At 32.5% G+C, this 27,845-nt stretch overlaps 1 protein-coding gene across 16 annotated transcripts in view; it reads left to right on the top strand.

Annotated features, from left to right (window-relative positions):
- Pcdh15 (protocadherin related 15) overlaps positions 1 to 27,845 on the top strand; it is a 702,462-nt gene that overhangs the window by 534,994 nt on the left and 139,623 nt on the right. For all 16 annotated transcript variants that reach the window (XM_076835193.1, XM_076835192.1, XM_076835191.1 and 13 more), the window contains 3 exons: positions 4,818 to 5,123; positions 7,845 to 8,069; positions 18,690 to 18,806. In XM_076835193.1, coding sequence (XP_076691308.1) covers positions 4,818 to 5,123; positions 7,845 to 8,069; positions 18,690 to 18,806 — 648 coding nt within the window. The remainder of the gene's footprint in view (positions 1 to 4,817; positions 5,124 to 7,844; positions 8,070 to 18,689; positions 18,807 to 27,845) is intronic.

The raw sequence follows: 27,845 nt of genomic DNA, 5'->3' as shown, positions 1-27,845 counted from the left end.
AAAAGCACAAAGAAGAGGAAGATCCTGCTCAGCCTCACCTTGGATTCATTAAAGGCACAGAAGAGTTCACAACTTTTTAATAGTTTAATATTTTCCTTTTGTCTGCATAATTCTTTTAGTTAAGGTTTGTTAAAATAAAGAAAAATATTTTTCTCTAAATAATCTGAATAAGAATAAAGATATTTTTATTTATATGTTTTAGTTGTAGATGGACACAACACCTTTATTTTATTTATTTATTTTTATCTGGTGCTGAGGATCAAACCCAGTTCCTCACAGGTGCTAGGCAAGTGCTCTACCACTGAGATACAACTGCAGCCCCAGTACAAAATTATTTTAAAGTGAAATTAGTAATTGACAAACAGAACATATTATCTACCCAGGCACCTTTTAATAGAAGAGGAACAAGCATCTGGCTGTCCTTTGGGGTTTTATCCCAATTCATCTCATTGATACAGACATGCTTCTAGATTTCTACAGGAATCCACAGTGTAGGAATTCCAGAGTTGAGGTTCCATTTCTTCTTCTTCCTCCTCCTCCTCCCCCTCTTCCTCCTCCTCTTCTTCTTCTTCTTGGAACAGTTGTGTAGTAGATCACTATAAAGTGATAATGAGCAAAGAAAGGGGATGAATTCAATGCTTAATCAATATCATATCTTGTTCCCTTTCAAATGGCAAGAGAATAAATTGGTGCACATAAGTTGTTCAGAAAACATTTGCTTAATAAATGGTCTCATATAATCACTTCATTATGTTTCATTCTTAAATAATTGTTTGGTTGTTTCTGATATATCTAACTTTTTAACTTTAAGATCTGACTTTTTTTTTCCTGGAAAATATTCAAAGTTTTGTCCAGTGAGGTCTTTATTTTTTTTTTCAAGGTCTGTATTTGTCAACAGACTATCAGCCAGTTTTCCAGCAATATGCATTTACAAATAAGTAGCCACAAATCAAGCCTCATAGTAAGGTACATATTACAAAAATGTGTTAACCATGGACAGACAATTATAAAGTTGCAGCTATAGTGTTTATTACTTTGATGTAGTACAAGGAGAGAAGACATGTGTGATTTTTCTTATTAATAATTTTAATTAACTTTTAATTGATTTATAAGAAGATAAATCGTTTTATTATAGCATTACATACCGAGCTGCTTGGCTAGATATTAAACATGGATGCAAAGTTCTTGACAGTGAGTGCTGTTGATAATAAGGGATTCTGTGTTTAGTCATCTTATCTAATATCTGTATACTCATATATAATAGCAAGTAAGTGAAAAAACCTTGCTTAGGTAGCCCATGCCACTTTACATAAACTTTGTTTACTCTTCAATTAACCAAGAGATTTAAAAAAAAAAGACAGGGAATAACTTTGCATTTTGCGAACATTTTAGTCCATTTGTCTTCATTAGTTGTATATTTGAGTAATCTTACAATTTTTAGAGTAAATTCCTGCAGAATATATAGTATTTTGTTCTATAATAATCATATATACTTCCTTTCATGAATATCAGATGTCCAGTAAATTCAGTGGTAGTAGATCTTCTCAGTCTTCGTGTGTGTGTGTGTGTGTGTGTGTGTGTGTACATGACATATTACTTACATTTGAGCTAATTTAAGAGATTTTAAAAAACATTTTAAAAGCCTGTTGTGAGGATGACCCATCTAACATTTGTTTTCAGTCTTCCTACCGATTGTCTGTTTGAATGTTTTCTCTCAACAAATCATCTTATCAGAAAGTATAGATTACTATATATTTGCAAGAAATGTGATTAAAACTAAGGACTTTGAGAGGATAACATTACCCTGGATTGTCAAGGTAAGCCTACTGAATCATGTAAGCCCAGTAAGTGCAATAGGGTGAGTGAAGAACGAGTCAGAGATGAGATGGAAGAAGATCAATTCAAAAAATTCCAGAGGAATTGGCCACCACTGCTGCTCTTATAGATGAGGCAGTGTGCCAGGAGTCACAGGATGTGAGTGGCAGCTAGATGGATGGGATTGGTCCTCACATGTCAACCATCAAAAGAGTGGGGATTTCAGTCCTACAACCTCAAGCAATTGAGTTCTGTCCACAACTTGAGTAAGGGAATTAGTTTTCCCTTAGAGACTCCATAGAACATAGTCTTTCTTATACTTTGATTTTAACCAGGTGAGACCTATATTTAACTTACCTGCAGACCTTTAAAATAATGAACTTGTTTTGCAGAAGCTGATAAGCTGGTAATTTGTTACAGTATCTGAGACAGATTAGAAAACCAAAAACCAATATAGGGAAAAAAAAAAAAGAAAGAAAGAAAACCAATACAGGCAGTCCCTTAATGTATAATGGTTCAATTTATCTTGTTTTTTTTTTTTCTTTCCAATTTGGCCATAGTGAAAAAGCAATACATATTCAATAAAAACTGTCCATCAAATTTTTAATTTTGATCTCTTCCCAGGCTACCAATATTTTGTATAATACACTTTCAAGATGCTGGGCAGCAACAAGAGAGAAACAGCTCCCACTTAGTCATGCTTTCTTGAGTGTAAATAACCAATGCTCTACTGTGTACTGTGTTGCTAAGCTATGAAGTTCAGTAGGTTAGATGTATTAAACGCATTTTTTACTTACAACATTTTCAATTTACAATAGGTTGATCAGGATGTAATCCTATAGTAAGTCACGTAAAATTTGTATAGATATATATTGGGAGTTCTAATGGAGATATCAGCTGGATATTTATAGAGAAACACATATACAACACTCTCCCCTCCAAATATACACCCACTCACACAGTCACACACACATACACACACATCAGCCATAATAGTTAAATTGAAATATTTTATCAATAAGCCTTCAATTATGTGGATGAATAAAAAATAACTCAAGCAAGTGTCATTTTAAATTACCGATTGCATAAATGACTGATTTTGTGACCTAAAGTGTCTCAGAGACAGAAAAATTACTGAAAATTGCAAGATTGTTAGAGTAATGAAGTAAAACCTACTTATATTACTAAAGCATTTATTTATCTTCAGTTATTTTGAAAAATAAAATTCACAGTTTTATTTTGGGAGTGGTACACCCTGTTTTTTGTTTTTTTCTGCAAAGATGGTCAGCTTGACTAATTTGTCAATAATTTTTGTGACAAAGTTTAGACAAAATGTACAAATAGAAGAAAATGCATCTATAGACAGTCTTCTCTTCTTTCATAGTATTTCTTTCCTCCTCAGGCAGTACTATAATTCTTCTGCTGTCTTTTTTTCAGGATTAAGCCTCAAGAGAGGGTGACCTCCCAAGGGCACTTTTGTTTGGATGAGTCTAAGGGACAAACACTTGAAATGTCTGGTATTTTGACCTGTAGAAGAAGCCCAGTTAAAAACATGTTTCACATATTGGACTTATCAATTCAAACTAGACTCAAGATTTGACAAAACTGTGCATCCCTTTCCATTGTTTATAAAGCTCAAAGTGGAACTGCATGTGTACTGCTAAAAAATTGGACATTACTATTTTATGTGCATATATGATTTACTCAGCCAATGTAATTCTATATCATGTACAACCAGAAAAATAAGAAGTTATACTTCATATATATATATAATATGTCAAAATACATTCTACTTATTAGTTATGTATAACTAATAATAAAAAATTCAGAAAACATTTTAAAGTGAATTGTACCATATCCCAGGATCTGCGTTCATTACCTGACTATTGTGTCCTTGATGTAGAAAGCACTCAAGCATCTTGTTTTCCCTCCTTTTCTTGCTGATAGCTTTGAGTACAACTGTAACATTTCACCTCTTCCTAGATGTATCAAGTGTTTTTTGAAGAACAATAGCAAAGAATTGATTAAAACAAAATGTTAAGTATTTGATAGTGCAAAGTCATTGTTTAGAAAACAATTTATTGAATTAGTTAGACTAATTTTCATAATATTAGTTAGACTAATTTTCATAATATTCCTTTAGAATATTTACCTAAAATTTACTCATTGTTTTGATACAACATACCTTTCAGGACTTAAATATTTTCACCAGGTTTATCATAGTTCCAACTGTTCTCTATTATTAGGCTATTTATATTCTAATATTAAAGTAGCCCCTTGCATTTATACTTTACAATTACTGGATTTTTATTCTCACTTGGGTTTTGAATGCATTTAGTTTCAAATCTCAGTTCCATACATTCATTTAACATAAATTCATTAATTTTACAAGTATTTATTAAGTAGTTTTATATGTGAGACATTATACTAAGAACAGGGACAATGAAGTATTTATTTCTTGTGTTACCCTAGGCAATACAATTAAATTCCATAAGCCACATTTTTCCATTTACAAAATGGGACCAATATTTACTCACTAAAAATATCAGGAGAATTAAATGAGGTAAAACACATAGTGCTAAAACATATTTAAATATGAAAATGAACATAAAAAGAATTTGAATGCAAACACATAGTCACTTAAGTTATTACTCAGGAAATTGTTTTAATTAAAAAATAAATTTTTGTCTTACTTTGACATTCAAAATCTATTAAAAATAATACATGAAACATTCAGTATTTTTATAATATGTATTTTCTGTCATAATATCTTATTGTAATGCTAATGATGTTATCAATGTGTAAGTTATGCTCATTTTGAATGAGTATGCTAACTAAATTATATATATTCCTTTTCATGTTTTGGACTGTGCATTTCATCTTCTTTATTTTTTAAATTTTTCGTTAGAGATAAAAAGAATATCTGCTTAGGAAAATGTCATAATATGTCAGTAACATACCAGAAGCTACTGTGTGAATTCTTTGTTTTTGATTTCTTTTAGGCAACAGACCCTGATGCTGGAATAAACGGCCAAGTGCACTACAGTTTGGGTAACTTCAATAATCTTTTCCGCATCACATCCAATGGGAGCATTTACACCGCAGTGAAGCTTAACAGAGAAGTCAGGGACTACTATGAACTTGTTGTGGTGGCAACTGATGGAGCAGTACACCCTCGTCATTCGACTCTAACACTGGCCATCAAGGTTTTGGATATTGATGACAATAGTCCAGTGTTCACCAATTCAACATACACTGTTGTTGTGGAAGAGAATCTGCCAGCTGGGACCACCTTCCTTAAAATAGAGGTATATGGAAAAAGCATTAGTTTGATTAATTCTGAATTATTAGATTTGCAATTAGGGTGATGTATCCAAAATCAGCAGCAGCAAAAATACAATTAACCCACTTACATTTTAGTTTCACATAAAAATGAAGGAATTATATTGCAAGTATATATCAAATATTGTATTTTGCATTTCCTGTGACAACCTCTCATTGGGAGATTCCGCAAAATTAATGGGAAAAAAGATAAATTTGTAAGAAAAAATATACTTTCTAACAGATTTTTTTAAATTTACAAAGTTAACTGTATATTTTTGTAACATTGGAAAACATCTCATAAAGAAAAAATATTATTACTTAACTATTCAGTATTCAATTGTTGTGTGTATTTTTCACGTTAATCTTTGTTCTAGAACAAATATGCATGTGTGCAGGTATGTGCATATATGTATACACAGATATACATGTGTGCTTCTCCTGTATTTTGCAGATATTGTTACATCCATCATACTGTACATTCTTTTTCACTTTACGTGTACAACAAACATCTTCTAAGGCTCTAACTTACTTTTATAAAATTTCATCTCTATATCCAAATCTCTTTTAACACCTTCACTGTAACATTCCCAGAAACTGGACATTTTGGTTAAGTAGGTCAGATTGACCCATTAATATGCATTTTTAGCAACCAGTTAATTTATATAGGAGATCTATGAAGTGCATTTTGAAATATTGTAATCATTCATTCCTCCTGCTAAGAATAACTTGAATTTTGATAGAATGCTTTTCAAGAATCTGTATTTCTTCCATAATTCAACTCAACAAAGATTTAACTATTCAATAAACATTAAGGAATCTAATTAAGGCACATACTTAACAGATAGAAAACCATTATCTCTCTATTTTATCTTCCATGCATCTACTCAACCATCCTTTAATTCAACAAGCACATATCTTCAGTGTCTAATTGTATGCCAATTTCTCTTGAAGACATCAAGAATACAAGAATAAGTTAACAAGACAGAGTTCCTACTTTTCTGATATTTTCAGTCTGGTTTACTAAAAAGACAAGTAGATTGATAATTAAAATAGTGATTCTTAAGACCAGTGGCTGAAAAAATCAGAGGTGGAACTCCTAAACTATGCTTGAGCATCAAAAGAACATTTTCTCATGAAAGTGATTTCTAAATTGTTAACTCAGGATCAAGTCAGAGTCTCTAAACAAAGAGGAAAAAAAAGATTATTTAAGATGATAGAAAAAAAATCTTCTCAAAATCCTGGAGGATAGGGGGAAGTTTGAGGCGCTAAAGAACTAGAAAATGTGGTGGTCCATCTCATCATGTTAAGGGAATTGGAGCTCCTATAACTTGGATGTTGAATGCCCTCATAAGGTCCATATATCTTAAGTTTGGTCCTTAGTTAAGGCACTGTTGGGAAACTGTGGAATCTTTAGGAGGTGAAGCCTAGGGGGAGAAAGTTAGATCACTGAGGATGTGCCCTTAAAGGGGATATTGAGAAACCATCCCCTTTCTGTCTCACTTTGCTTCCTGGCTGCCATGAGGCAAATAGGCCTCTTCTGTCAGGAGTTACTATCATAATGTACTGTGCTGCCATAGGCCCAAAGTAATAAAAATATGACCCAGGACAGAAACCATATGAGTAAAAATAACTTTTCCCCCTTTATAAATTGATTTTCTCAGGTACTTTATCACAGTAATCTAACTTTAAATAACACAGTGGTTAATGCAAATTGAAATGAATATTGAGAATTGTAGGCAGGAATGTGACACGGTAATATTTGTGCTTTGACAATAACTTTATAGTTGTGATGCCAGTAATTAGAGGAAAACAAGACTGAAACTGACAAAGAAGGTGCTTGCATTAATGAATGTACATTCAACAAACTCGAACTATTCAGATTTTGGTTCTTGCTGTTTTATTTCCTCTAACTTAGGTGCTTTTCCCAGTCTATTCTACTGAATGAAATAGCTGTCCCACTTCAACAAAAATCCTATCTTTTCATCTAAATTCCAATTCTGAGTGCTTTTCAGATAACATTGTTTTTTTTTTCCCTTCTATTTGTATACTTGTATAATTATTTCTTCTTTGAGGCCATAACCTAGAGTTCAGGATTTTTGGGTTGATTCATCTTGGCTTTTTCCATAGTACATTGTACCTAATAACTATCCAGAGACTGGTTAGAGGAAAGAAGTTATAAAGGAATGATCTTCAGGAATGGTATTATAGGATTTCAGTGAGAACAAATTTCTTCTTTTATGTCCTTCATTTTCTTACAGTGAGTGTTCTATTATGTTTATGAAAGTTACCCAATAATTACTTTTATCTATAATAGTTTCATGATTATTAAACCAGCAGAAAACAATGATTTATGACATGATTTATTTCTTTACTTTGCTATGATTCATTTAACAAGTGGTCTTCAAAATAAAGTAGATATAGTCTTAAAATCAACAATAAAACCCCATGGATAGATCTCTCTCTCTCTCTCTCTCTCTCTCTCTCTCTCTCTCTCTCTCTCTGTCCCAACTCTACCTCTTCCTTTCCCTGATAAATGATAAATTACTTAACAAATTACCTGCCTTTACAGACATGTCTTTTGGTCATCATTTAACTCTTGCTGTCCCAGACACTGACACATGACTATCATCAATTCTGCTTGCCTCTATTTTGGCAATACCACTGATTAAACAAAACAAAACATTCTTTTACTTAACTTGTTACAGGCCAAAGATGTTGACCTTGGAGCAAATGTGTCATATCGGATAAGAAGCCCTGAAGTGAAGCACTTTTTTGCACTACATCCATTTACAGGAGAGCTGTCCCTTTTGAGGAGTTTGGATTATGAGGCATTTCAAGACCAGGAAGCAAGTATCACTTTTCTGGTGGAGGCATTTGATATTTATGGAACAATGCCTCCTGGTATTGCTACTGTCACAGTGATTATAAAGGTAAGGATTGTGGAGACTTCCAGTGGCCTACTTTCTCTCTACATGTAACTACTAATTCTTATATGATACCTATTATATTTTGGTCAGTAAACCATAGTAACCATAATGTTGCCAACCAAGCATATAGGCTGTATTTTTTATGTAAAATATTTATGAAGACTTGATAAATTGCCATTTTTTTTTAACCTTTGAAAGATAAATTTGAAAGAGGTACTCAATATGCATTAAAAGACTAGTTTCTGAGTCTGTATTAGTGGTATCACTTTAGTCAAATTCTAAACTAACTAGAAAACAGTTCAGTTCAAATTCCACAGCACCATGGATATTAACTTACTTCAGATTTTTTTCATTAAAAAATAAATTAAAAAGTGAAAAAAAAAAAAATAGAGTCTGTATGTTTAACTGTTCTTAGGTCCCAGAACTAATTACACTATTATTCAGAAATTCAAGAGTCTTGGATAAAGAAAGCTTCAGAGTCAGGTGAAATTGAGGTTTTAATTTGTTCTACTTTGGTATCTACAGTTACAGTCCATAAAGTTTTTAAGGTGATCTGTTTAGTAGAGTTTAATTATGATACATTACTAGAGATTTTGTATTCATTACTTCTTACTAGCTCTAGAAATGTGCAAATACATTTTTTCCTACAATAAGAGAAAGTTAGTTTCTCAGGATGACTACAGTTCTTGAAGGGCAATTCCAGTAGACGAGCATATGTATCTTGGTTCTAAGGTAAGCAGTCAATGGCAACTTTTCTATAATTCTCATTTTTATAGGGCACTATAATGTATACATGATGAAAGAAGAAGTCATTGCCTTCTTGGGCTTTTTAGAATTGATTTTTTAAAAAGAAGACATGCAATTAGTTAACTTAAATAACAAAATATCGATATGAAAGCATAGAAGGTTTTGTCAATACTGAATTATAACAACTGCATCACTCCTGTGGGTTAATGTCCTTGACCATAGTATCTGCATGTTTGAACTTCTTTTTCTTTTTCTTTTTTTTTTTTTTTTAGATGATTTCAGGATTATTCTCAAATAATAGAGTGGGATACAAGGATTAGCTCTTTCCTCTTTTCACTTTACCTAGGCTCATCTGCTGGCATGTACACTGACATCATTTCTTCCTAGAATTATTGCTGCCACTTCTAAACTAATCTAGAAAGGACACCATAAGCCACCTCCATTCTTCCATACCCTTAAGCTGTCTGGAGAGTTTCCTTAGGATCTGGATTTCCTTTTTCTCGGGAGTTCACAGTATTATACTTACTTCTTCCACTTTGTATCTACTTACACTGAGAAATGTATTTATTTAAGGAGTAGAAAACATCAATTTCAGAGAGTTAGAATTTTACTTAGAACCAAGTTTTCTTTGGAAAAAGGAAATTCAAAATATCAAAATCTTTCCTTGGACTGTCTGCTTTTCTTTTTTCTATATGATGATTTTCCCTGCTCTAGGAACTTTCAAAAGAACCAAGGAACACCAAAAATCACAGGGAACCTAGAGTGGGGAAGGGATCAATTTGTATTTTGAAATGCTATTTTGTCACACTGTTGTGTGATAGAATCTAGAAATCTGCTTACAAAAAAATATCTAGGGAAATGATGCTAACCATGGTGATGAATTCATCATGATAGGCAAACAGATGGAAAAAAAAAAAAAAAAAACAAACTAAGAGTGATGTAAACAGACCAGTGATACCAAAAACAGCTTCTGAATCAGGTGAAAAAACAAAGGCTCTCTCACTTTAAATCATCCTTGTCTACCGAAATGGTTTGGTAGAATTGGACAATTTAAAAATCAAGAGTAGAAAAAATATTTACTTATTAATGGTATGGAGCAAAGAAAAGAAAAGTTAGTGTTTACTACCCTTTGGTTTCTCCCTAGAAGGAAATTCAAATGGCCATGTCTTCTGAACAATGTTTGATAATGGCTAATTGTAAACATTCCTGGATTCTGAGTTGGCTACTCTGAATTCAGTTTGCATTCATTTGTTTGGATTATTATTATTAGTTTTTGATGGAAAAAATCAATGGAATCAACTGGATCCAAATATATCACCTACAAAGATAAGATATTCATTATATAAGCCTTGTTCTCTCTGGAATTCAAGCCTTTTAATTTCTTCACGTTTCCAGGCACTCCTCCCTCACTTTATTTTAACATAAGGCTATCACTTGAGGCTTACTTCAGCCTCTGTGAAGGAGTGACTCACAGGGGGCTCATGTCTTCAGGGAAGAATGCTAGTCTGATTTTTATAGTGTCAGTTGTTTCATCTTAGAGAAATTGAACTATTCCAATCATCAGGATGCTTAATTCATGTAAAGCTAATTTTTATTTATTGTACTTTTAAACAAAACAATCTATTTAATTCTATGCATATTTAAGATAATATTTTTGTTTCTTTCCAAATGATTTAAGCAAAATAAAGTTTTCAGAAAGTTTTCCCAATAGCAGATTGAAACTTGCTTACCTTTTCTCTGATAACTAAAGGTCAGGTATAACAAACAGAAATTTGAAATTCTGTTATATACCAATGAATCCGATAAAAATGTTATCATTATTTGTTTTTAAGATAAAAATGAAGCACAGACTCATTTTTCCACAAATGCAGATTTTCCCCAAGCTTGTAAATTTTCTGCTATTGGTCTGCACTGTCACCATTGTAAAGGCTGTTTTGCTCATAACATAATTGGCATGGTATTTGCTAAAGAGATATTTTTACCCAAAACAGTCACCAGGGGGAAAGCATCCTGAAGATTTCTCTTTGAGCAGAGAGATGATTTCTTTTGTAAAGAAGAGGAAGAAAAGAAAAAGAAAAAAGAAAAGATCAGCTGTTTAATGTGTAGCTCATCAAACATTTAAAATTGGAAAGAGATATTTGGGAGAAAATTGAAGAGATATGGGGGGAATATTTGCACAGTAAAAATAAAATAAGTTTGTCACAAAAATCTACAAAAAATTTTCTTAGTGTCTAGTTTCAAGGATATAAAAGAAAACCAGTGTTGATCATATAAATAATACATATTTTGTTGCTAAGTTTTTGTAGAACATTATTAGGCCTTTCTTTTTGTATGTTTTTATTGAATTTCAATACCAACAGAATTGAGGATGATTACGAATTAGATAATACAGGAAAATTTCTGGAATATAAAAGCCCAATTCTAAAAAATTTAAAAAGTAACATCCAATGTGAAATCTGGCCTTATAGAAGAAGTTGTCACATAAATCAGTTCTCCCCATCTGAGTTGTAACATAATATAAAAATACAAAGGTTTGTTCTATGGCAAACTGAGAACTAAACACAAATCAGAACAATGTAATATGTAAATATATATGTGTATATATTATATATACATATATGTGTATATTTGACACTAGAGAGTATTAAAAGGGAAGTAAAGGACTTGTGGAAGAAAAATAAATTACCTAGATGAATAGAATGGTTGCATAGGAGTAGGACAGAGAAAAAGAATGGAGGTTGTGTGAAAGGAGATTGCATTCACCTTGGTTGAGTTTGTATGTCTCATAGTATGCAGGTTTGATTGTAGGCAGGGATGAGTGAAAGGTTCAGAAATGAAATACCATACATGTTTTGGTGTGAATGTGAGATTCTCCCCAAAATTCACTTGTGAGACAATGAAAGAATGCTTAGAGGTGAGATGATTGGGTTATGAGATCCTTAAAACATCAGTGTATTTGTCCCCTGGTAGGGATTAACTGATTGGTAACTGAAGGCAAGTAGGGTGTGGCTGGCAGAGGTGGGTTATTGGGGGTGTGTCTTTGGGGTATTTATTTTTTATCTGGCAAGTGGAGATCTCCTTCTCTGCTTCCTGATCATCATGTGAACTGCCTTCCTCTGCCACACTTTTCCACCTTGATATTATGCCTCACCTTCAGCCCCAAGGAATAGAGCCCTGTTTATGGGCCAAGAACTGTGAAACTGTGAGCCCCTAAATGAATGTTTTTCCCCTAAACTTGTTCTTGTCATGTCTTTTAGTCATAGCAGCAAAAAAGCTGACTAAAATGATATACAAGGCCTGAGGTTGTAAAATGCCATGGATCTTGGAAGATAAAGTTAGCATTTTCATCTTTCAAAGGGATTTCTTCCTCCAGAAAGAAGAGGAATGTTTGTAGCCTGTAGCATATAAGAATGTGGGTAGCTTTTCCAGAGAGAAACTGGATGTCATTACCAAGATGGAATTTATTAACCCAAGAAATCCCAAGAGACAGTCAGAGTACCACTGATCCTCCATTTGCCACAGCACTGGTACAGTCCTGGATTGGGTGTGGTCCAAACAGCACAGCTTGAGAGAAGAGGAAGTAATGCATAACTCAGATACTACAAAACATCTAAACATTTCAAGATTTAAAGCATCCATACTTTTCCTGTCTGTAGAGAAGAATTTGAATAAAAGATGATTACAATGTACTAATTGGTAGAATATGGTCCAGTACATTGGTCATTATTATTAAAAACTTATTCATTGTTCTCTTGGGTTGTTTGAAACGAGTAAAATATTTGTTTTAGCCTATGGCCTTCATATATATCTTCTGTTTTATTCTACACGATCAGGTTCTTAGCCATGTGTTCCTTCTAATATATTCACCAACAAGTTTAAGGAATGTCTTGGAACTGAATCAGTTATCTTAAGACATCTTCTTGCTCTACCATTCTAGAATTTTAGTTCTAAGGTGTAACATATTGCCTTTAAGGAAATAAACTAGAGGAAACAAATAAAAATGTGCATGACCAGAGTTCAAAAAAAAATAGCATCTCATAAACCTTAACAATTCTTGTATCTATGGGTCTCTTTTATGGCTTCCTAAATGTCACCTGCTGGCTTCTGGGAAATTTAAGAAAGTGCCTTCCTCATATACATGACAAAGTTCTTTTAACTTTCACTGATTATCACATTCTCTACAGATGTCAAGGCTCATGAATCCAAACTTGCTATTGCCACAAGTCTCCAGAGTTTTACTGCCTTCCCAGGGACCAGGGGCAATGGATGCTGATAAGACTCATTGATAGCAGTTGCTGCCAGGCACTGTCACCATTTCCCAGTAGGCTCTGTTGTCATGGCCAAGTCTCATCGATGCTGCAGCTAGATGCTCCCTCTGCCCCTGTGAACTGACTGCTGCACACCAGGCTACACTCTTAATGTGTTCGAATCTTCAATGTTATCTGAAATCTTTGATTTACTAGTCATACCATATTCCAAATAATGTTGAATTATGCCCTAAATGTATAGATCCATGTCTCTCAGGATATATTTTAGAGAGCAGTAGTTCTACAAGATGGTAATGAATATGTTATATAAAAAAATAGACAAGTAACTTTAGGAAATATTAGACTTTCTGAAGGTAAAAAAAAAATTCTACACTGTAGGCCTCCATATTAGTATCTTCAAAATGGTAAATATGCTGGTGTGTATTATGGATCCCAAGAAAAGAAAATGTGATTTTCTATACCACTAACAACTATAATTCCACTATAAAATGGAATTCCACAGAAAAATGATTATTTCATGCAAAGCAGTTTGTCAAAATAAAATTATAGTAACTAGTTGGAGGAATGTTTAAAAACTTTTAAAGACACCTTTGGAAATAGATATTTTATGAGTTATATGTGTGTTTCTAAATTAAAATCCTATTCAAGTTATCTTATATAGATTTTTCTGGTGATTTTTCCATTACATATTTTCCTCACTTCCAGATACCAGAATTATGCCCTACTAACCAGAATTCAACCAGGTCCCTATCCTTTGTGGGTTGGATAAGCATAAACAACCTGTGGTCTCTAGTCTTCAATTTCTATATATTTAAATCAGGAATAATAATAGTAATAACCATAATAGCAGCAACAACAATGATAATAAAAACAATACAAACAGGCCTGGGTGCCAGCATAGGCCAATAATACCAGCCATTTGGTAGGAGGATCACAAGTTTGTGACTAACCTGAATGACTTAGCAAGACCCTGTCTCAAAATAAAATAAAAAAGGCCTGAGAGTTTAACTCAGTGGTAGATTGCTTGCTTTGCATGTGGAAAACCCTGAGTTCAATCCCCAGTACTGAAAACAGAAATTGCCAATATGTATTTTGGACAAACTTTTAGATGCATTTATTGATATGATACAATTGACAAGCCTAGAAAATGCCTGGCATAAAATAAAAACAAACTACACACAGAAACACACATTCACAACTATTATGCCCATTTGAGAAGGTCTGAAATGGTCTCATATTTTTACATAGAAATTGCTTGAAGGTAATGCTCAAAATAAGCACATATTTTCCCAACTGGCAATCATATCATTACTTGGAAAAAATGTAAAAAAATTATCAAATCCTGTTCCCCGTGTCCTGGTTCCAAACAAGAGGACTACAAGTGGAATGAAGGTCTGTTTTAAATCAATGCAGTGTTGTTTGGCTATCCATCTTGAAGGATTATTCTACCTAATCACAGTACATGAGCAACTTGCACCATTGCTCAAGTGTCTTGGGATGCATCTTATGCTAAATTTAGTTGAATTATTTGCTATATATTCCCTTCATATCCTTGTACTACCTATTTCATAATGTTCATCACACTCATTTGTTTAGTTTTTGCTTTCCACACTAAACTGAAAGGTAACACAGGAGGCACCTTGTGTTTCTTGATTGCAACTATATCTCAAACTTTTACACACTACCTAATACACAGTGGAAACTTCCTCAGTATTTGTGATAAAGAGAGATTGTATATTCTTTTTTGCTTTTAGCAACATGTAACTTCAATTACATCTACATTTCACATATACTACCCCCAAGAATCCATAACTCTAAACTCAAAAATCAGAAAGTGCACTTAAAAACGAATTTAGTCAAGTAAGAAAGAAGCTTCCAATGTAAAGTTTGATTTTTTTAAAAAAGTAAAATGTGAGAGAATGTGTTGATTTATATCTAAGCCCTATGCAAAGCAGAAAAAAATTTTCTGTCTAGAGGTGCAACTTTTTCTAAGAGTATGTGTGGGAGCACAAAGAAAGAGATAGAAATGAAAAAAGATAAGAAGACAAATGAAGAAACCAAAAGGGTAAAAGCAAGAGCAGAAAGTGGATTATACATGAGACAGCAAATAGCTAATATGTGGTAGTGGACAACAGTACTGGTCACAGAGGAATCATTTGCATAGCCTGCCTAAGAAGAGTACATATCAACTTCATTAGCTGCTCAGGATTTTGAAAGACAGACAGCCAACAGTCCAACACAGGTAATGATGACACTGAACAGCAGTACAAAAGTAAGAGAAACTTTTATAGCTTTGTGTCTCCCCTGGATATGCATCACAGTTCAGAAAATGAGGTTGGAATTTGCTGCAATTTTACAGTTGATAAAGCCAGGCATGGTGGGGCACACCTGTCATCTTAGTGACTTGGGAGGCTAAGGCAGAAGGATCACAAGTTCAAAGCCAATCTCAGCAACTTAGTGAGGCCCTAAGCAATTTAGCAAGACCCTGTTTCGAAATAAAAATAAAAAGAGTGAGGGATGTGGTTCAGTGGTTAAGTGACCCTGTTTTCAATCCCTGATACCTAAAAATGAAAGTAAAATAAAAATATGATCAAGCTATAAAAATTAGTACTTTTCTATTAAAAAACTGTCTCTCATGCAGAACCATTTTTATCCATGGCTTCAGAAAATAAAAATTTTTATCATCTCTCTCTATCTCTTAATTGTTTTGTAAAACTTCAAACTTGTCTGTAATTTGCAAACCTACCAGCTAGTTCCTGTTTTCCTAGCCTGCTCTTAAAATGATTTCTTAAATCTACTTTGTGGTCTACCAAAATGAAAATGGTTTCTGTGATTATTTTAGACTTTAATTTAGAAAATAAATAAACAAACTTCATATTTTCTTCCTGCAAGCTAACTATACCTTCAGATACAGTTTTATTCGCTGGAAATATTAGAAAAAAATTACAAAATTTAAAATATTTTTTAAGGAGAAGCTTGGTATTTCTCTAGTTGAGAACCATGGTGACATTCAGAATACTCTTTTGAAACATGAAAACAAATTTTTGTTAAAATCAACAAATATAATCATAGGAAGCAAACTTTTATGTGTTTGAATGGTACATTAACTATAGGATTGAAGAAATGTTTCCTTTTGTCAATACTGCCCTCTAGTGGAATAATGGGGTACAAAAAAAGAGCATGGTTTTGTGGACTTGGGTGCATCCTTAATTTACTGCATAATAGAACATTTGTACAGGAGCAGATTTATGTATATTTTTTTTTCATTAGATGTCCCTGAAGCATAAACATAATGAACTATTGATTATGTTAGTTGGCAATGCATTTCAATAAATTTTCTTATCTGAAATAATGCATTGTGGAAGAACTATGGGCAAACTCCTGCACATCTTAGCCACAATAAAAGATCAGAACCCCAAAATATATACAATGTGCCATAAAAAGAAATATTGCTACAATATAACTGTATTGATTTATTCTTCATTCTGTCAATGGCAGGCAAAATAAAGGGGAGGGAATCCAATCTTTTTCAGTAATTTACAACTTTTGGTTTATGTATAATAAGTTTATGATGACAGATTGTAAAAATTTTCACAGTGCTTTCAGTTTGAAGGTAAAGCTAGTGAATACTTCCCTGTGGGCCAGTGGGGGAGGCCACTCTACTGCACATTTTAAACAACTGTATTGATATAATTGAAAAGGCACCTTTTCCCCTTTAAAAATCAAATTTCACAAAAAGTACCTTGTAACATTAAGAATTTAAATTTCCTTGGGGGGAGGGTGATAAAGAAGAAAATTCACTGTAACCTATTGAGCTTTAGAAATTGAGGCAGAAAAATTTGCAGTGTTGGGTTCCTTCTTTTCTGACCCTTCAAAAATTATTGTTGAGGGGTGCAAAAGGATTCCCAAACCCTTAATTAAAAGATATACTCATTAAATCAATTGGCACTCTAGAAAAAGAAGAAAAACGTGTGAATGTAAATACTTTATATATTTACCCCCTGCTTGGATTACTCAAGTTCGATACATTATATGATCCTCATTATAGAGAACCAGTGCTTCCTAAGCTCATTTAATTTCCCAGATTCTATACTTCATAATTTATAAAGGAAGTCTTCTTTTTCATAGAAGAGGTTGTGAATACCACACGTCAAAAGGAAATGATATCTTTTATTTTTCAGGTTTGCTTACCATTCAAGATCTCTTTCTTATTAGTATCTGCAGGCTTATTCATATTCACAACTCAGAAGTTGACTCTGTTGTGAGCATAAAAGGAATCTCTTGTTTGATTGTAAGAGATAATTATCTTGACCTTTTTGCACAAAAAGAAGTTTACAGTTGGTTATTTTTTTGTGTTTCCAATTTATATTATACAGTAAAACCTTTGTGTCTGGACACATATCAAAGACTATGTAGAATGTAGAGTGTCTATTTTTTAACTTAATAGCAAACAAATGAAAGGAAGAATAGATAATTAATAATTTTAGCTTTGTGCCTAAATTTGTTTGACCTAAAATACCCCAAACACTACATGCATAATAAGTATTTAAAAATAAACCACTCATTTTTAATAAACATTATTTGTTGAGAAAAAAATGAAGTTTAATCCTCTCTAAATGATAAAGTGGTCCTGAAAAAAATGGTCAGGCTCCATTTATGGGAGTTGATTATTTATTTTAGCTCTGATGTAGGAATAAATTAATTCAGGCAAAGTCACTAACCTACTCTGTGGATCATTGTTTTTACCTGTCAAATGTCAGTTAAGTGATACAAATACAGGGACAATTTTTTTTTTGAGTTACCACAGCATCCCAAGGACTGGCTTATAAAAGTGGGAAGCTCTTGATAAATATTTTAATGAGGAATGTTACATGAATAATATGGCCCATGTGTTACCAAATTGAGAAAATAAAATCATATATATATATATGTATATATATACATATATATATATATATGAAAATTTTTAATAAACAGTTTTCTTTCTGTAAATATATGTAATTTCAAATGCCATTATTGGAGTGTGCTACAGGAAAAACCTTCTTTATATCATTTTATATTTATAGGAATGAAATAAGGGGAATCAAAAGGTATTTCACAGTTTGTGAAATGCTATAATTATAACATTACAATAAGTATATAAAATAATTTACAGTTGCTACAGAAACATATAAAGAATTTTTTTAAAAAAATCAACAACAAAACAAATTAAGAAACCACCTTTACTTGTACTGTCTCATAGGATGTTACTTTATAAGAAATTAGATTTTGTCTTGTTATTCAAGATTAAAACATTACATCCTATTTTGAAAAGTATCTTAAAGAAAATTCCAAGCATATTTTAGCCTCTAAAAATGTATTTTGGGGGGGTGACAGACTGTTTAATCCAATGGAATGGCCTTCCTTGGGTATCACATACATTAATATTGCAAAGGAATTCTGGCTATTTCCTCTGGGGTATCAGTCTTAAAAGAGTAATGGAATTGAGAGGATAGAAGGTTGACAGTGGCAAATGAGGTGTGTGATATGAAGAGCTGGAATCAATCTAGTCACTGTGCCCCTAACCCAATTTCTACCGAAGCACTAAACTCTTAATTTTGTTTTCCAGGATATGAATGATTATCCTCCTATATTTAGTAAACGAATCTACAAAGGAATGGTGGCTCCAGATGCAGTCAAGGGTACACCTATCACTACAGTTTATGCTGAAGATGGAGACCCTCCTGTAAGTAGAAGATATCAATGAATTCTCTGAGCTATAGGAGGAAAATTCTTAACACCCTTGAGTAATCTGGTTCCCAATACAGCAAACACAGTCCAACAGAGTTTCATTCTCATTCATTTATATCCTCTTGTTTATTGCATCCATAGTTTCAGACCATATTTCAAATGATTATTACTGAATATAGACAATTAGGGATATGCGTTTTTTTCAAACTTTTAAAATTCATTATATGTCTATTTGTCTAGCACTAATAAAAATATATGTGAAAAGAATTGCTTGTATTTGAAATCACTGTCATTTGGATCCTTTATTTAGAACAGTGCATGCTTAGTTTAGTATGAATAGATTTTAGACTCATTTTTTTCATTTATATGTACATGACTATTCTGTTAAAAAATTCTAAATCAATGTATAACATAAAAACTTATATTGAATGTGTTTGTTTTGGTAAGCTAAAATCTCAATATTGCTTTTGGAACATGTTTAATAGATTCTTTTATCATATAGAACTTTACCTCTTTTAAGATATTTTAAATTATCATTCAAGACTGAAGGTGTTCAACTAAAATATTATTAGAATTATTAGCAGATGTGATATAAATTTTTTTCAATTACATTTCTTTATTGCATTTAAGATAAAAGTATTAATAATGCCTGCATAAGAATGATTTCTATAAACACCTAGGGTACTTTATAAATATTTTATGTTCTCATAAGAGCAGAAAGGTGAAGATTTAAATTTTTCCTTTGAGTTAGCTCATGGTATAAGTCAATGTCTAACTGATTCTAAAAATATATGTAACAAATTAATCATATTTGGAAAGAAAATATTTGAAAACCTGAATTATTGAAATGACTTATAACCTTGTTTTCTATTGCTAATATAAAGAGTGTTTCTGTAATGCTTTCTATTTAATAAAAGGTGATTGGCAGTCATAATATTTTTCAGCTTCAACTGTGACAAGCCGTATAAAGTCTATTGTGACTATAAGGCCTTGAAAAATAATGTTAACATGAAAGCAATGACCTTTAACTCAGAGTTCCTTTGCTAGATAATGCTAAAATGTCTTTGAAACTGATTTATTACATCTAGAGAAATATGATAGGCACAATTTCATAGTCTTGAACACACCAATAGAGATGGTGAATGGGAAATTGGTGTTTAATCTGCTTTTAAAGCAAACTGTCATCGACGCAGAATACTTTGAAATTAGTGAAATGCATTCAGTTCTCTTTGACACATATTTTGAACTGTATACTTGTCACTGTGCTAACCAGTTTTTGTTCTCAAGAAACTGACAGTCTTGCAGGAAAGACAGAACTACAAATAGAAAATATAACATATTATTACAAAGTAAGTATAAGTAAACATGTTATTTTAACATGCTCATTTCTGAAAACCTACTATTAATTCGAAGTTTAAGTTGGAATTAAAATTAGTAGCACTATTGATGGGTGATTCCAAGTGATTATTTTTTTTTATATTAAATGTCATTTAATTTTCAGCCCTAAAGTGGCCAAATTAAGATGTTTTGAGAATAATACAAAGACAAGTTTAGGATGACCTGGAACATTTTATCAATACTGGAAAGCATAGAAATAACCATTAAATTTTTCATCTATTTAATTATTCAAATGTTTTATAGCAGACCATTAAGTAGGAGGCGTAGAGTTAGAACACACCTATTTGGGACAGATCTCAAAGTCAGAAAAGATGACAAACCTTTACTTTCCTTTTGGTGCATGTTACTTTTGTACCTGGCTTGCCATTAAGATCACATCCATCAGTGTCAAAGAAGCTGGAAAAAGTTTATCCTTGCATTCCAAGTACTGTGGCAGATTTTACACTTAATATCTGATGTGGACTTTTCGATAGATAAAAGGTGGATACAAGTCATTCTATCAGAATATTGAATGTACTTCTTACAAAGTATACATTTCTCAGATTTAGTTCAGATCCTTGAAACAATAACAATCTTTCAGTATAAGTATTATTCAAAATTGAGGTTTTGAATCATTTCTGCAAATTGGATCCCTTGAATTGGTATAGTCACAATTTGCCTTCACCCCCCACCAATCTGAAATAATAATTCAAATCTAAAAACATTTTCAGAAGATAACTACTGTATTACATAATTTTAAAAATATTATGATCGACTTTTATGTTTTTCATTTTATGTTTGTGGCAGGAAGACAGAAGTATTTTAAGGTATCACAATGCTTCATAAATAATAATTTTCATTTCTAGAGGTTGACCACATCTTTTTTCAAAGCCTCCTGTTTCTTGTGAACAAAATGAGAACTACCCATTTAAAACTAGGTAATAGCAACAACAAAACCCTTTGAAGAATCAGATGGAAAAACTAGATATGGTCTCAAAATTAGAGACAGCATTACTGCTGAATATAAATTAATCCTTTTAAAATGCATCTTGTACAAAACAAAAGTGCTCTAGAAGAAGAAAAACAAAATATTCCAGGGATTTGTTTCCCCCACTGAACTAAAGCTGTTAGGAGTTCCTTTTTCTTGCTTGCTTTTTTGAGAGGGTGGACATTAATTCACATGAAATGTGAATTCTCACTTACGGCTTGGGGTTGTGGCTCAGTGGTAGAGAACTTCCTAGCACATGTAATCTGGGTTTGATCCTCAGCACCACATAAAAAAATAATAAAATAAAGTTATTTAAAAAAAAATTCTTACTTCAAACTATCATAAAACAGAACTGCAAGTGAAATTTCCATTTGAATTTCCTAAAATTCTTTCTGAAACTTCAGGTCAAACTTTACCACATAGGAGTTCCATTTATTGGACAGGGTAAAATCCCTAAAGATTATTGTCTTTTTTTTGAGTATGTAGACATAGAATGACTCAAATAAATGAAGGAGGGAACTACAGGCCAGGCAGTGATGCGATTTCTAAAGATTGGGAAGATTTTTTTACTTTTTTCTGTCCCAAAATAAAAAAAAATAATAATAAAATGACTGGAGGTGGAACATGGTGATAAAGCATCCCTGGGTTTAATCTCTAGTACCGATAAAAGAAAAGAAAAGAAAAACAAACAAACAAATAAACCAGAAATGAACTGTAGGAAAACCACAAAGACTGTATTTCTCATTGTTAGACTGTTCTTTCCATAGAAGCATTTTAAGAACTTTTAAGACTCTTGTTTAAGTAAGACAGTAATTGAAACAAGTTTAATATTAGCAAGCTTTGCAATTTCTTACTTGTATAATATCATATTGTAAAAATTATGTAGAATTTTAGACTTCTTTTTTCAGGCTTTGATATTGACTTATGAAGTAAATATATGCCATAAAAATAGATCATGTTAGTTCTCAATAGTAATTGCATTTAAAATCATTCCCAAATATGAGTATTCTCACTATTTAAAAATATGTGTTTATAAAGAAAAAATAATTCCAAGTGTGAGATATTTTCTTTCCTTTGAGTTACTGAGACTTAGCCTTTCTGAGTTCAGACAAGTTACACAAGGAATTATTTGCAATGTATTTTCACAGGTGTCTTTAACATCCATCTCAATCATTCAAGAATAGTTTTTCCAAGAGCAAAAAAAAAGATAGCCAGTTTTTATTCTATGATGCATACCTATGTTTTATTAAAGTGTCATGATGTCATCAGTGAATGCCAGTTAATTATAGTCATCTCAAGAATGCTTAACTCTTCAAATAGTCATCCTGTCAAAACTTATTGACAGAGAGTATAACAGCTCGAGAAAAACAACAATCATCTTTATCCATAATTCGCTGCTTGCTTGCTTTCTGGGAAATAGTGGATGTTATCCAGAGTCCAAAATGTTGTAAAAACTGTACTGCCATTTCTCAATAGTATGGCTTTTCTGCATCGTTTTCTTTTGGTGTCTTAACTGTCCTACTTTTCATCACTCACCATCAACCAGCTAGTGTTGTTATGCTGTATGGATTCAGATTATTGCTAGTAATGTACCAGATCTTCTGGTTTTAAGACCAACATCTACTAACTATGATTGCTGACCCTGGAACATGAGAAGGAAATTTACACATCTCAGTGGTTCTTTTCCTTCACATCAAAGCTAAACAGGGAAATAATCAGGAACTGTTTTCACTGTGAATGTCAGCTTGTGAAAACTGAGATGATATAGCCCCAGCCCTGAATCCCTTTGGTCTCAAATACTTAATTAGAAAGAATGTACACCATGAAACAGTTAGGGCTTGATCTTTAAAATGACAATGGCTTATAATTAGATTTGAAAGTGTAAATGGGTACAAAGGGGAAGGTTTTATGAGAAAATGTAAGCTTGGTTAGTGTTTAGAAAAAGCTTATCTATGCATTTTAAGGATCTGTCATTTGTTTCCCTTGTGTGGCATATATCATGTTCTATAGCATTATATTATGTAATTCATGCCACAAAACATATATTGCTACATTGCTATATATATTAATTACATTGTTAATGTTACTGAAGATCAAAATGAGAATGAACTGTTTCAGATATAAATATTATTATTCTCATTTAGAAACTGCCATACTTACCAAGGTTAAAGATGCATTTTTCTTTTATTATAAATTGAAATGTATATGAAGTTTGCTCATTTTGAATTTTGCAAGAGCATTGCTCTGTACCTCATGACATATTAAGAATTTTCATTTTTTTCAAATGGGAATAAATTTCATGGCATTAGGGTTACAATACAAGTCAAGTTTCCATTGGTAATTGAGTGAAATACAAGTTTTGTGGAGCTCACTCATAGTTCTCTTTTGTGGATTAATTGATGTGATCTAGTTAAAAATTCTTGTCAGAAGAAATGGAAACTGACATCACTGAAAAGGTATCTTGTTTTTTCTAGTTTGGATTCTAGGTCTTAACACACTTTAAAATAAACCTTTGGTAACCCTTGTGCCTACTGTTATCTATTTTACAGTTCTTCTGTTTTTTGGAGTTATGCTGTGCTTAGGCAATAGACTTACAATCAAACAGGGGCCCAGAACAACCTAGACACTTTGTAATAGTTAATGAATAAATAAATGAGTTAAAAAACACATTTATTATGAGCTGCAGTGATGTAATGATATGACCAGATAGAGAAAGAGAAAAATCCATGAAAATGTTTATGAAAGATGATATGAAGTTATTCAGAGAATGGAGGAAAAAATATGTTCTCATTCATTCTAAGCCTACTCTGAACAGTTGTTTTTCTATTTACAAAAATATAGGGGATTCAGTTGACTAAGGATAGAAGAAATTGACAAAGGAAATGTATCCAAAAATTGCAGATTCAAAAATATTCATCATATGTTCATGCGTTTGTGTAATATTATTTGAAATAGATCCAATTCAAAAAATGTTAGCTATTTAACAGACTATATTAGCACTGTCTTTAGAAATTAATTTTAAACATGAAATATACAAGATCTGATTTTTAAGACTCACTTTATTGTAGAAAATGGAAGACTACTAAAGACTTTTAAACATTATCAGTGACAAAATCAATGCTAATATTGGAAAAAATATTTCCTGTGATAGGCAGGTTTAATTAGATGAAATAATAAATAAAGTTAGGAGACAAGTTGGCAACTTTTGCCTTTACTACATCTGAAAAAAAAAAAACAAAGCTGGCTATAAAATGGAGAAGATAAAAATACTTCAAAGCCATTCAGGTGTGAGAATTGATACCTATTTGAAGTAAGGTTGAAAAGCATAGACAAAAGTAAAATCAAAGTGAATCAAAGGGCTGGGCTTGTAGCTCAGTGGTAGAGCACTTACCTAGCACATGTGAAGCACTGGGTTCTATCCTTAGCACAACATACAAATAAAATAAAAAAAAACACAAAGGTATTGTGTCCATCTATAACTAAAAAAGAAAGTTCTTTTTAAAGTGAATCAAGAATTTTTATATGAAGCAATAAAGATGGTTCTAACAACAGTTGACAGAAATAATGTAAATAGAACAAGAACCTAAGTTAGGAAGAAATAAATGACATCAATTTTGGAACAAATTAAATTTGAATTGACTTCAGCGTATCTAAATGCATGTATTTATAGAGTAATAGAAATTGTCTTATTTCTACTCACCTCCACTCTTCCCCAGTCTTTCATCATAGATGCTGAAAAATCTAAGTCAGAACATAGCTAGTGAAGAATACTAACAGATCTGTCAAGGAACCCCTGTGCAGGACTGGTAGGGAGACTGTCTCTTGCCCAGAATTAACAAGTTTCCCAAACTAAGGAATATATGATAACTAACTGTGAGAGAAAACTGGAAGCAAATTGCTACATAAAGGAACAATCTCTTTTGCAAAGGTAAGCAAGGTCATAAGGGGGATTTGAGGTAGATACCTGCTTGCCACAGTTGTTTTAATTTAATGCCACGATGATCTGGCTTCATTTAGAGGACCAAATTTGGGTAAGACTAAAAGGGTAGAGAAGCTGGGCAAGAAGGCTGTACTCCATTTTGTTCCATCTCTTGCTTTAGTCACATATGTTTTTTTATTTTGTTGAGGAGATGTTATTTGTGACTATTGTATATTGGAAACTTTATTTTGCTTTCACATATAACATTCAAATTGACACAATGTGAGTGTCTTGGGTACAAACTTTTGTACTTTACAACCATACATAATATGTTACATTCTTTTCTGTTATGTAACATTATAGAGATTGAAACCAAATTAATTTTTCTTGACTTTTAGATATTTTGCTTTTATATAATTGCAAGATTCTCTTCTTTAAATTACATTGTATTATTAATATATAATTAGATCTTATTTTCTATGTTAATTACACCTGATATATAATAACCCCTTAGATATAAACTTAAATATTCATCAATCATCTCAAGAAAGTTTTAAGTGGTTTCAAGAGTACAGGTTTTGGAGTTAGACAATCTGGTGTCAACTCCAAAAACCCCCACTGACTAACTTCATGACCTTAGGCAATTTACTTAGTCACTTGGCTCTTTAGTTCTTTCATTTAGAAAAATAATAAAAAAAAAACACAATTGAAATTTACATGTCATGAATAGCAGCTTCTAGTTTCTCTCTCTCATAGTCCCAACCAGCTCATATTCTATTCTCTGCTTCTCTAATTCTCTCTTTTAGTCCTTATATAAGTAGAATTTGGCAGTATTTTTCCTTCCAAGATGGTTTGTTTAACTCAGTATAATGCTCTCCAGGTTCATCCATGTTGTTGCAGATGGCAAGATTTCCTTCTTATTTAAGGATTAAGTGTGTGTGTGTGTGTGTGTGTGTGTGTGTGTGTGTTTCTTTACTCATCCATCATATGTACTTTTGGGGTGATCTACATCTTAGGTATTGTGAATAATACTTCAGTTTTCATGGCAATTCAAACATCTCTTTCAGATGCAACTTAAAATCTTTTGAAAAAATTACCAAAGACAGCATTGCTGTATCAAATAGTGGTTTTATTTATTTTTTGTTTTTTAGTGCATTATAACTATACAAAATAGTGGGGTTCATTCTGACTAATCACACATGTGTGGAACATAATTTGCTTCATTTCAGTGCCCAGCACCTCTTCCCACCTTTCTCTTATCCCCACAACTGTTCCCCCTCCTCTATTCCACTGGCCTTCCAATCCCCCCACCTATTTTAGAAATTGATGCTTTATATGGATTCATAAAGGTTGAATTTACTGTGTTGTATTAAATGGTAGTTCAAGTTTTAATTTTTTAAGTAACCTCCATACTATATCCCATAGTGGTAGCACTATTTTATGTTCACTAATGGTATACAAGTGTACCAAGTTTTCCACATCCTTGCTAATAGTTATCATTTTTTATACATTGACCATCCTAATAGGTGTTATAACTCATCGTTGTTGATTTTCATTTCGCTAATGATTAGTATGATGTTGAGCATATTTTCATATATCTATTGAACATTTGTACACCTTGAGAAATCATCTATGCAAATCCTTTGCCCATTTTTAGTTGAATTATTTAAGGGTGGAGTTTTGCTCTTATTCTAGAGATCTGACAGACAATATTTTGCTTATAGTTAACAATAAATTATTACAAAATTTTGCACACTTGACTTTTTTTACAGGGTAGATCTCATGTTACATGTTCTTACCACAATAAATAAAAAGTTTTTCTTACTTTGTCAGTTAATGCAATAATTAAATTATCTCATTTATGAGGAGCCTTTGTTACCTACCACATAGTCATTTTTATATTTATTCTGATATTTCTCATGCTATGTGTCCCTGAAAGCTGTCTTCTATTTTTTTGTGATCTGTCAAATATATCTATTGTTTGTGATCCTTCTCTTTGTGTTTTTCCTCTGAATTCTTGAAAAGCCTGTAAATATTAGAGATTGGTTAACCTCAGCAAGAGCTGGGGGTGGGGTACAAGGTTTGTGGGCATAAGGAAGTCACTGGGCTTCTGAACCATCACCATGACAACAAGTTTTTTCCCTTGCTTGATCTCTTCTCAGTGTGTTTTTGAAGTATAAGTAGAAGGGCTGAGTATTCTGTGTTGAGGTCCCTATTTGCCCATAGCTATGTGCTAGGGTTCTTAACTAGCTCTCTCACCCACTGTGCTAACACAGAGCCCTTCTCCCCTGTTCTCTCCCCAACACCACAGCTGTCTTTAGTGCATGCTGAAAGAAAACTAAACATTCAAGAGAATTTTTGTCAGGAACATTTTCTGTTCTATTAAGGGATAACACATTGGAGACAACACCATACAGCTGTGGACATTATTTAGGATGACATAGTCTATAACCTGCTAACACAGCAGGATTTGATGAACACAGCAAAGGTCCAAAAGCAAGAACCAGGTACTCAGTAAAAATGCTGAGAAGAGCAAAACCATTACACAAAGTTTAGTGTTTTTTTTTTTTTTAATGCACCCAATATTATCACAGGTTTTTCTACTAAAATACTGCTTAGTTTAACAACACCAATATCTCTGATTCACAGTAACAAAGACTGATATTTTATTTATGGGTTGTAAAGCACCTAGGGGTTCGCTAATCTTGGTATCAGGATGCAGGTTGGGTTCACATCTATTCCCTTTATCT

The sequence above is a fragment of the Callospermophilus lateralis genome, chromosome 15, assembly GCF_048772815.1.
Source record: "Callospermophilus lateralis isolate mCalLat2 chromosome 15, mCalLat2.hap1, whole genome shotgun sequence".
NCBI classification, from domain to species: Eukaryota; Metazoa; Chordata; class Mammalia; order Rodentia; family Sciuridae; genus Callospermophilus; species Callospermophilus lateralis.
This window is presented reverse-complemented; position numbering and strand designations above follow the sequence as displayed.